Here is a 10,550-nt window from a genome sequence, read left to right on the forward strand (position 1 = left end):
CGTTAGCTTGGTGTTAAGTTGCTCTTTGAACAAACAGGAAGACTGAAAGGTTAACAAAGGAGCGAGTTGTGAGGAAGACACTGAACTCTCCACCACTTTATGAATGAAATGTATCAGCCAACGATCATTTAGCTGCTGTAGCACTTTATGTTTATGCTGCTAAATATTCCCTGTTTCTGACACACTGTATTTATGTGTGTGTGTGTGTGTGTGTGAAGCATCCTGATGAGGAATGTCAGTCTGTACAGAAGAACTCTATAAAATATGCATATCATCAGTGTTTTAATGTACCCTTATTGTCAATAAATACAAACAGAACAAATGCAGTAAAAAAAAAAAACTTGTTAAGATTATCTCAATTTTAACAGTAAAAGCCATAAAATAAACCGAAGGCCATTCCGTGTTCTGATGAGGTCACCGCTCTCCAGAAGGAAACCACCAAACTGGTGATTACACCTGAGAGAGAAAGGGTGCTTCTTTGCTTCTTTCCTTCAACAAAAACTGCTGGAAAATAATGTTTTTATTTCTTCAATAAATACATTTCTGTGATTGTGGACTTAAAATATCAACGGTTTGGTCCTGTTAATGTTCAGAAACAAAGGTCTCTAGTTAATAGAAATGAAATGAGTCAAACAAAAATACTAAAAGTCAAATGATGTCTGGTGACTGTAAAGAAATCACAAATAAACGGCTTCAGCTCCTCGTCAGAAGGTGAAGAGAATATTGTAAATATGCTTTAAAAAACATGAACCGTCCCTTTAAGTGAATATTCAGTAACTATATTCTACAAATACTGAAAGGAAGAAGTTTACTTCAATAAAAGTAGAAATACTTATTGGTTTTGATATTCGGGTCGTCAATGTAACGGAGTCAATGAAACATGTTTCACATTTGCGTATTGAAGAGATCTTTGTTGATTGTTTATGTATAAAAAAAAAAAAAAATCACAAAAGTGATTGTGTTTTTAAACAAAAAGGCATGAGGATGCATCCTCTGAGGAGCACGAACGTCTGCAGTCCATCAGGATCAAAGTGGTGGATGGACTAAAACAACAACAACAACAACAACAGGCTGACAAAAGATCCGCTTCAAAAAGGTTTGAAAAATGTGCAAAACTATCTGCAAACAGGCGCTCCGGTGGAGGCTCACACGTGATTGGCCGCGCTCCGGTGGAGGCTCACACGTGATTGGCCGCGCTCCGGTGGAGGCTCACACGTGATTGGCCGCGCTCCGGTGGAGGCTCACACGTGATTGGCCGCGCTCCGGTGGAGGCTCACAGGTGATTGGCCGCGCTCCGGTGGAGGCTCACACGTGATTGGCCGCGCTCCGGTGGAGGCTCACACGTGATTGGCCGCGCTCCGGTGGAGGCTCACACGTGATTGGCCGCGCTCCGGTTGAGGCTCACACGTGATTGGCCGCGCTCCGGTGGAGGCTCACACGTGATTGGCCGCGCTCCGGTTGAGGCTCACACGTGATTGGCCGCGCTCCGGTGGAGGCTCACACGTGATTGGCCGCGCTCCGGTCGTAGGTCGCCTCCCACGCCACCGCGCCGCACGCGCAGAAGAAGTCGCGCAGGTTGCCGAGCGGCCCGCGGTCGAACGGGCTGTGCTCGTCCCCGCGGTTCTTCAGGTAGGAGATGCGGTGCCGCGACATGAACTCCCAGGTGGTGCAGTTGACGGACACCAGGTAGACGTGGCTGCCCAGCAGCACCAGCACCACCGCGGAGAACACGCCCACCACGCCCAGCGCCGCCAGCAGGAACCCGTTGGCCCGGAACCACAAGTCCCAGGAGACGCCGGGAGAGAGGCCGGACCTGGAACACGGTGACCCACAAGTATTATTACGGCTCACATTGAAGGGTTCACATTGAAGGGTTCACGTTGAAGGGTTCACATTGAAGGGTTCACATTGAAGGGTTCACATTGAAGGGTTTACGTTGAAGGGTTCACATTGAGTGTTTCACATTGAATGGTTCACATTGAAGGGTTTACGTTGAAGGGTTCACATTGAAGGGTTCAGATTGAAGGGTTCACATTGAAGGGTTCACATTGAAGGGTTCACATTGAGTGGTTCTTATTGAGTGGTTCACATTCAATGGTTCACATTGAGTATTTCACATTGAATGGTTCACATTGAGTGTTTCACATTAAATGGTTCACATTGAGTATTTCACATTGAATGGTTCACATTGAGTGGTTCACATTCAATGGTTCACATTGAGTGGTTCACATTGAGTATTTCACATTGAATGGTTCACATTGAGTGGTTCACATTGAATGGTTCACATTCAATGGTTCACATTCAATGGTTCACATTGAAGGGTTCACATTGAATGGTTCACATTGAGTGGTTCACATTGAGTGTTTCACATTCAATGGTTCACATTGAGTGGTTCACATTGAGTGTTTCACATTCAATGGTTCACATTGAGTGGTTCACATTGAATGGTTCACATTGAGTGTTTCACATTCAATGGTTCACATTGAGTGGTTCACATTGAGTGGTTCACATTGAACGTACAGAGCGACGTGCAGCGCCCACAGCAGAGCGAGCAGCTGCACCAGCAGGTAGACCATGAACCAGCGGTGGTTCCTCTCGCCCACGCAGTTCTCCATCCACGGGCAGTGGTGGTCGAAGCGGCGCACGCAGCGCTTACACGTCTGACAGTGCTTCGCTCTCATTGGCTGCTGCTTAAAAAAAGGGGGAGGGGGCAGAAAGAGAGGCGCTATTTAAAGTTGAACCGCTCTCCAGATACGATGGATAACGGCAATATGTCAAAATACTGGATTGTTTGAATGGATAGAAATGTTGACAAAACTGCATTATTATTACTAAAATAAATGAATTAAACACAAATATGAATACAATGTGTCTTAGATGTGTGTGTGTATATGTATACATATATATATATATGTATATATATACGTATATGTGTGTGTATATGTATATATATATACGTATATGTGTGTGTGTGTATATGTATATATATACGTATATGTGTGTGTGTGTATATGTATATATATACGTATATGTGTGTGTGTGTGTATATATGTATATATACTATGCAGACACGTTCCAGGGCAGACTGGAGTTACCTGCAGCAGGCAGTATCCACAGCGCCGCAGCCGAGGGGTCGACGACTGAGGAATCATTGACTCCATTTCCTCATTTGAACCCTGAACGCAACACAGAATGATGTGGGTCACGCGTCAGCACACACACACACACACACACACACACACACACACACACACACACACGCACACTGTGACGTTTGAGTGTGTTTACTGAAAAACGCACGTACTCATCACCAATGTTGTCACGTTCCCCCACTGAGCAGGCTTTGAAACGTGTGACAAGAGGTTCCATTGTGGTGAACGTCTTTGTTGTCACAGTTACATTGTTGTTGTTGTTATTATTATTATTATTATTAATGAACAGAAATACACACTCGTTCCTCACCTTCACCGTGTCGGTGAGGACGAAGCCGGGGTCCATTAAGGAAACGGCAAAGTACAAGAGCACCGACAGCATGACGAGGAGGAAGAACAGGACCGGCAGCAGCAGCTCTCCTCGCTCCTCACACCGCCGCAAGTCTGCACACACACACACACACACATACACACACATACACACACACGCATACACACACGCACACACACACACACAGAAACACACATACACACACACATACACACACACACACACACACACAGAAACACACACACACACACACACACACAGAAACACACGTACACACACACACACACGCAGAAACACACACACACACACACAGAAACACACACACACACACATACACACAGAAACACACACACGCACACACTTGACTTATTTACAGTAAAACTATTTAAAATCTTTTCCAGCATTACGTATTTTTTGCATTAAATACTTTTTTGAAGTATATTTTCCTTTCACACTTTTTACATGTTGTACCATTTTCACCTTTTTCAATGCGGGACTAGTTTTAGTACTTTTAAACAACAATAAATACATTTAAAACAACATGGCGGCATAAATACCATCCAGCTACAGAGGAGCACAACAACAACAGATGTATTGTTGTTTTGGGCCCCCGGTGCCGGTGTGTACGAGGGTACCGGGTGACGTCAGGTGACGTCACGACGACCCCGCCCGGCTGAACTCACCGGTGTTGTGCAGGAACAGGATGAGGGTGATGACCCAGGTGAGCAGGGTGTGTGTGGCCCGAACCAGGAACCCGGTCCGAAACATGTTCTGAACCATTTTAAAGGTCTTCTGTGAACACGAACACAATCAAATACATTTTAACCACGTATGTTGTTTTTAAACCGTAATAAAAAGCGTATTTTATGTCCATTTGTATCTCTGGTTCGAGGCGATCCAGCCGGGTGTCGCCACTTCCTTGTTTTGGTACGGGAGCCCGCGCGGGTCAAAAAGAAAAAAGGCGAACTGAACGGTGCGCGAAGAAAAGTCAAACGCGTCATTTTTAATAGTTAATCCTTGATGTTGTGTAATCACCACCACGGAGGATTAAAGCTGCCATTAGAATAAATAAAAATACACTTCCAGGTTTGTTTGATAATCAACAATTGTTAGTAATTAGTATTTAAAGTTATAGGATAAATATAGCGGTGTAAACGTGTATTTACCCGTATGTATAAAATGGAAATACTCAAATGCCTCTTAAATATGTACTGAAGTAAAAGTACCACACTCACATCCACTCATGTTATACAACGCTGTTTACCACTCAGTTTAATCCACTGTTTAAAGAACCTGCTGTTTTCTGTTTACATGTAATCTCCACCATGTAGGAACATAGTGATCACACACTAATCTGAATGTCCTGAAACAGTAACGCACGACTTTAAAAAGGAGACTTGTTTTTCCCTTTCTTTAAATTTGATAGAGGCATTATTAGAAGACAAAAGAAACCTTCTTGTGATAATCTGCCGTGTACAGAATCACAATTACAAAAACAAAAAAAAAGACAGACTCAGAATTACAAGAATTTGCATTTATTTGCATCAAAATGGTCCAATAAAACAAGAATAAAACTCGTTCTTTACAAAAGAATCAAAGCTCCACACCTGGATTGAAGCCCTTCCAGCGTTGATTAAAGTGCAATAAGTCGCCGTCTTTTTCAAAAGTATAAAGGTCGTGAAAGGAGAAAAAAAAGTGTGCTCTTCTGTAAATTGAACAAACATTTGCCCTTAAACCTGAGGTCAACATTAAGACATTTATACCTTTAAAAAAAAAAAAAGAAAGAAAGAAAAGGGCAAAACAACAACATCTAAACAGAACAACGAGACATAATCTGAAGATGTAACAAACGTTATTTTTCCGTCTCTCGAACCGACTCAGTGACATAATACGACTTGTTTTTTAACATTTCGACTTCCTTTAGTGTTTCACGGCCACTCACGGCGTCTCTTCCCCAAAACAAAGACTGCATTTCTTTATCAAATCTCAGATTTGGCTTTTCAGACGGGAAACACACCTCCTCCACGTTTGACAATAAAAAAAAGAAACACAATAAATACCGGACGGATGGAAATAAATACTCTGCAGCCCCGTCACCGTCCACCCACCGGGTCGGTGACGGGAATCAAACTCACGTGTGCAAAAAAAACGTATTAGGAACACAATCATTTCTTCTTAAAGAGGCAGAACTGTTTCATGAAATGTCCCAAAAGAACGCATTAATGCTGTAAATGGTACTTTGCACAAGTTAAGTCTTAATTTTTTTTTGCCGTTGTGGAGTTGCGCAACACGATTTGCTGGAGATTCATCATCTGGAAAAAACAAACAAAAAAAACAGAAGTTTTGCTCAAAATGACAGGAAGACGAAAAGAAACACGCTTGGTCCTCGATTCACTCGCATCCCTCATTGTTGATTTCGTCACCTCTCAACACTTCTTTAAAATAAACACACATAGCAGCAGTCACACGCCCGCCGTGAGCTCACAGAGATCACGGCCTCGTGTTTCGTCAGCTGACATTCACAGAATGATATAGACCCCCACGAACACCCAGAGGGGCCCTCTAAGGCCCATGGGATTCCCTAGCTTGAGCCCCGGTAGAGCAGACGGGGAGGGGGGGAGGGGGGGGTTACTCGTCACATTGAAGCTTCAAAAAGTGGCCGCGACCATTAAGAGAGGGGTCGAGTTTCAGCGCGATTTCACCCCCAGCTGCGTCTTCAGGCGCTCGTACACCACGTAGCTGATGCTGACGGCCGGGATGACTTTGAGGAAGTTGGGCGCGAGGCCCCTGTAGAGCCCCGTCGGGCCCTCGGTCCGCAAGATCTGCCCGAAGAGGCCGGACATCGTCACCTTCTGGGCGCCCTCTATCGCAGCTGGAGGGACACACAGAATATATGTATTTAAAAAAAGAGTTATATACGTCGGGTTAGAAGATTAGGAGCTTCTTGCATTGACAGGAAATCTTATTATTTTTAAAATGGTTTCACTCATTTTATCAAGTTTTTAAATGTCGATCGTCACAATGCATTGTGGGATATTGACATTGTACATTTTGCACCGTTTTCTGATTTAGAAAAGAAAACAATGGCTCGTTTAAATCTATAAATCAAACCTCTCAACACTCCTCAGAGGCATTGAGACCCTGAATGCACCGCGGGCTCACCTTGCGCCTGCATGCGGGTGCGGACCAGAGCCAGAGGGTAGCTGGCGAGCTGACCGCAGGTGCTGGACACGGTGCCGCAGGCCAGCAGGACCACCACGCCCGGGTTGGCACTGTTGGCGCTGTAATGGTCGAGGTAGTGGTTCTTCAGCGTCTGTGGGAGAGAGAAGAGAACTCAGTATTGGGTCATTCCAAACTAAATATGTGCAGCCGAGAAGATTAAAGAGCGTCGAGGTGATGAACGAAGCTGAAGAACGTAGAGTAACGTGACGCTCACCTCGTACACCGCCAGGTCGATGCCCGCGTAGGGGATGATGCCCAGCATGTTGGGGACGTAGCCTCTGTAAAACGCTCCCAGTCCTTCCCTCCTGAAGATCTGCTTGGCACAGTCGGAGATACCAGAGAACTGACCGGTCGTCCTCAGAGCGAGGCGGGTCTTCAGGACCTGGGGGGGGAGAGATATCAGCGTTAAGCCTCGAGAACTCCTCTAGGAGAAGGATTCCTGACGCCGTCGTGGTTTTTAAGTGCAGCTGGTCGTCACCTCCATGGGGTAGATGGTGCTCTGGGCGATCACTCCGGCCAGAGACCCGGCAACAAACCGCTCCCCGATGGTCAGAGTTCCCTTTTTACTGCCGATCAACTGTTTAATCTGGATGAAATAAAAAGAGAGAAAATACATTAAATACACACAAAGCATCTCGAATGATGCACGAGAGCGCGGGGAGCGGTCGCCTCGTCACACCTGCTCGTACGCCATGAACTTGAGGGCCGACTCGGGGGCGATCTTGATGACGTTCACGCCGTTGCCTCGCCACAACGACCTCGTGCCGCCCTCTTTGATCATCTGCATCATCCCGCCCACGATGCACATGTTGTTGGTTCGAGAGCCGTACACCTGGAGGAGGAGGAGGAGGTCAGTCACATACAATCATTACGCCGATTGGAGAGCTTTTTTTTTTTTTTTTTTTAAACTGGCTGGGGAAATGAAGATGCAGTTTAAAAATCGGGCCCCAAAAAACTAGACCAACGAGTTCCGTTTAATTAAAGACCAAAAGTAGAGGTTTCCCTTATCGACCGAGGCTCAAAGTCGACGCTCCACATCACAGCTGACGCACATCGGGGACATTGACACAGATCCTGGATCTGCACAGCGAGACCTTCACCCTGCCGATGACGACCAAGGCGTGACGACCTCGACGATAATCAGCCCCTGGACTCTGCCCCCCCCTCCACCTCCCAGTCTTACGCACCGCCGGTTAAACTTTAACTGGTTTACGGCCCTTTGGTAACTTTAAACCTCTTTGATTTCACCTGCGATTATGAAAGAAGCTCAATAAGAAACGTCACATTTTATGATGCAGTGAACGCATATTAAGTTTTATTGCGTTTAAAAATCTCTTGTTACGACTTTTAGAAGTCGGACAAACTGCTGATAATTCTCTACTGTCGGATATAAGAGTCTCCACAACTTCCCAAACCTGGAAACTAAACCACACGCGCCCCCCCCCCCCCCTCCCAGACTTCACTGTGGTTTTTGGTCGTCTTTACCTGCATCATGACTTTGAGGCGGTCCAGCGGGGCGGTGCAGGTCCTCGACACCACGCCGGCTCCGCCGCCCGCGACCAGGTGCCTCCACAGCATCCCGGTCTGCTTCTCCTCCACCGTGAACTCGTCGGGCACCATCAGGTTCTCGCCCACATCGAATATCTGCCAGGAAGAGGGGAAAAAAAAAAAAAAAAAAAAAAAAAGGTGAATTATTGAGTGTTAAACACGAACATGCGTAGCAGACTCTTGGGTCGACCTGCACCTGTGTCGGGGCATTTGCACGAGATGTTCAACGTGCAAACCGTCGGCTAATGTTTCATCAGCATTTTGGCTGCTCGGCCCTCCGGCTCTATTCTTAGTTCTCGTTTAGAGCGTTAAATAAATTAAAAAAACATCCCAAAGATCACTTCTCTCTCTCTACCGGCTCTCTCTCTCTCTTTTACATAACAGACAAATCCCTCCGACATAATCCTCCCGGAATGAGACCGATTTCCTTTCGTAGCTCTTAATTAGGAGCTCAATCGCTGACGCACAACTTGTGCTGGCGGAGCCCTTTCAGGGAATTTGCCCTCGACACCTTCTGTACTTTGATTTAGTTCCAGCTCCAGCGACACGCTTATCGGACGCCCTGATACAGTCATCGGTACAAACAGGACATCGTGTATGGAACAACGTTGTCGCGTAATAACCACAACGGACATTTTTTTTTTTCTGGGTCTTTTTCCCGCATCGGTTTCGTCTCAAGAAGTTCAACGAACTCTTCAGATCTTCGCCCCGTTTGGGTTCTGCGGTTCTGCAGACGTTCCCCCTGTTGGGTGAACTTACCGTGGAGTGCTTCCAGTAGAGGATGATCTCGGGAACGTTCTCGGTCTTCTCCTCCATGGGGAAGTTGCTCCAGTCGCTGCTGCCGACGGTTATCATGCCGTTCTTGTCCATGCTTTAATAAAAACAAAACAATATATTTGAGTCCCTCAGTTCAACAACCGAGATCTCAGTGGATGAAGCGGGTGAATGAATTTACCTCTTGAGGGCTTTCTCCGCATGCTGCGAGGAAATGTGCACGCCGAGGTCCTGAAGAGACTGCATGAACTCTTTAGGGTCAACGTGGCCTTGAAGGAAACAGAGACGTAAGAAAGGGAACGCATCTCCCGCTGGAGGTGAACTACGACACAACCGGAGGCCCTCGTACCTGTGTTCCTCCTGTTGAGGCTTTTCACCACCAGCTTCAGGTCCTTCTCGTAGTCCTGCAGATAGTGAACAAACTCTTCAAAGTCCAGCTGTCCATCAGAGTTATTTTCTTCCCTTTTCAAGGTTTTCTGCAAGAAAAATAGATAAAAATACACCGGAAATTAGACACAATGCTTATTTATAGACACTTGAGGGGATGGAGTCGAGTTTGAATAAAGAGGGCGGCTGCGGGACAAATAATTACATTTTATTCATGCAGGTGTGGCAACACATTTCAGTTTCAGGGAGAAACCACAACAGCAGATGACATCTTGCAGAGGTATGCAGAAGAGTCATCTCTTCTGCATACCTCATAGTTTGTGGAACAGGTAGATTAAGTTCTGAAATGTACTTTAAAAAGGTGTCATGGCCTCATTACGTCCCACTCGGAGCCAAAATGCTCACGGCTTTCTTGAATGACGTCCATTTCTCCAGAACACGAGAAGAAGGCCATCAGCTAGCCGACACCGCGGTCTATCTTTGACCTCCACTGCAGGACGACCTGCCAACTGTTCTAATCCAGTCCAAGATCAGACCTGCTGAGCGTTAAGACGAGGACGCCGGCCCCGATACCCGATCCAGCCGCCGACAGATGACTGTCGCACTGCAGCGATCATCTGCACCACATTCTGCTCCCCTCGTGCAACTACCTGCACAAGTGCATAAATGTGACTTACGGCAGTCACATTTTAAATAGTTGCTATATCTGTACAAAGTGTGCATGTCCTCGCTCTGCCCTTTTGTAATCGGAGAGAGAGCATAAGAGGCAGTTGACCTTAAGATGTCACAACTAAATCAATAATGTTGATTTAATAATCCTGTATTGCCATCAGTCAAACAGACCAGGAGAGCGCCTGGTCATTTCTTATACATGAAAACATATAGTTGACTGAATCTTTTCTTTGTCTTTTTTTTTTTTTACTTTTAGTGCTTTTGTCTCATTTACATTTAAAGTGCAACATAAATAAAAGGTTTAATGAACAAATACAATAAATTAAAGTAAAGGTAGTTAAAAGATGTATAAAAACACATTACAATAATAATTTTACCAATATACAGAACACCTTTATAATGCATCAATAGTTCCAGTCATTTTTACAAATGTATAAAATAGTAAATAATACATTTGATGCAAT

At 45.4% G+C, this 10,550-nt stretch overlaps 2 protein-coding genes across 3 annotated transcripts in view; both read right to left on the bottom strand.

The window, feature by feature from the left end:
• Positions 1–265: 265 nt before the first annotated feature.
• Positions 266–4,412, bottom strand: LOC117736985 (probable palmitoyltransferase ZDHHC12). 2 transcript variants are annotated; one of them, XM_034542682.1, is made up of 5 exons: positions 4,167–4,412; positions 3,463–3,596; positions 3,096–3,176; positions 2,521–2,687; positions 266–1,813 (listed from the first exon to the last, which is right to left on the bottom strand). In XM_034542682.1, the coding sequence occupies exons 1-5, from the start codon at positions 4,261–4,263 to the stop codon at positions 1,498–1,500; spliced, it is 795 nt and encodes a 264-aa protein (XP_034398573.1). In that variant the 5' UTR covers positions 4,264–4,412; the 3' UTR covers positions 266–1,497. The 2 variants fall into 2 exon arrangements, with proteins under 2 accessions (XP_034398573.1, XP_034398572.1); XM_034542681.1 differs by having other exon boundaries at positions 2,521–2,690; positions 4,167–4,397.
• A 590-nt stretch (positions 4,413–5,002) lies between these two features.
• Positions 5,003–10,550, bottom strand: part of slc25a25a (solute carrier family 25 member 25a) — a 6,336-nt gene continuing 788 nt past the window's right edge. Inside the window, exons 2-10 of the mRNA XM_034542244.1 lie at positions 9,377–9,503; positions 9,209–9,296; positions 9,013–9,124; positions 8,191–8,349; positions 7,385–7,537; positions 7,184–7,291; positions 6,920–7,087; positions 6,646–6,796; positions 5,003–6,355 (exon numbers count right to left, since the gene is read on the bottom strand). Of these exons, the coding sequence (XP_034398135.1) occupies positions 6,171–6,355; positions 6,646–6,796; positions 6,920–7,087; positions 7,184–7,291; positions 7,385–7,537; positions 8,191–8,349; positions 9,013–9,124; positions 9,209–9,296; positions 9,377–9,503 (1,251 nt within the window). The 3' untranslated portion in view covers positions 5,003–6,170. The remainder of the gene's footprint in view (positions 6,356–6,645; positions 6,797–6,919; positions 7,088–7,183; positions 7,292–7,384; positions 7,538–8,190; positions 8,350–9,012; positions 9,125–9,208; positions 9,297–9,376; positions 9,504–10,550) is intronic.

The sequence above is a fragment of the Cyclopterus lumpus genome, chromosome 9 (genome assembly GCF_009769545.1).
Source record: "Cyclopterus lumpus isolate fCycLum1 chromosome 9, fCycLum1.pri, whole genome shotgun sequence".
Lineage (NCBI taxonomy): Eukaryota > Metazoa > Chordata > Actinopteri > Perciformes > Cyclopteridae > Cyclopterus > Cyclopterus lumpus.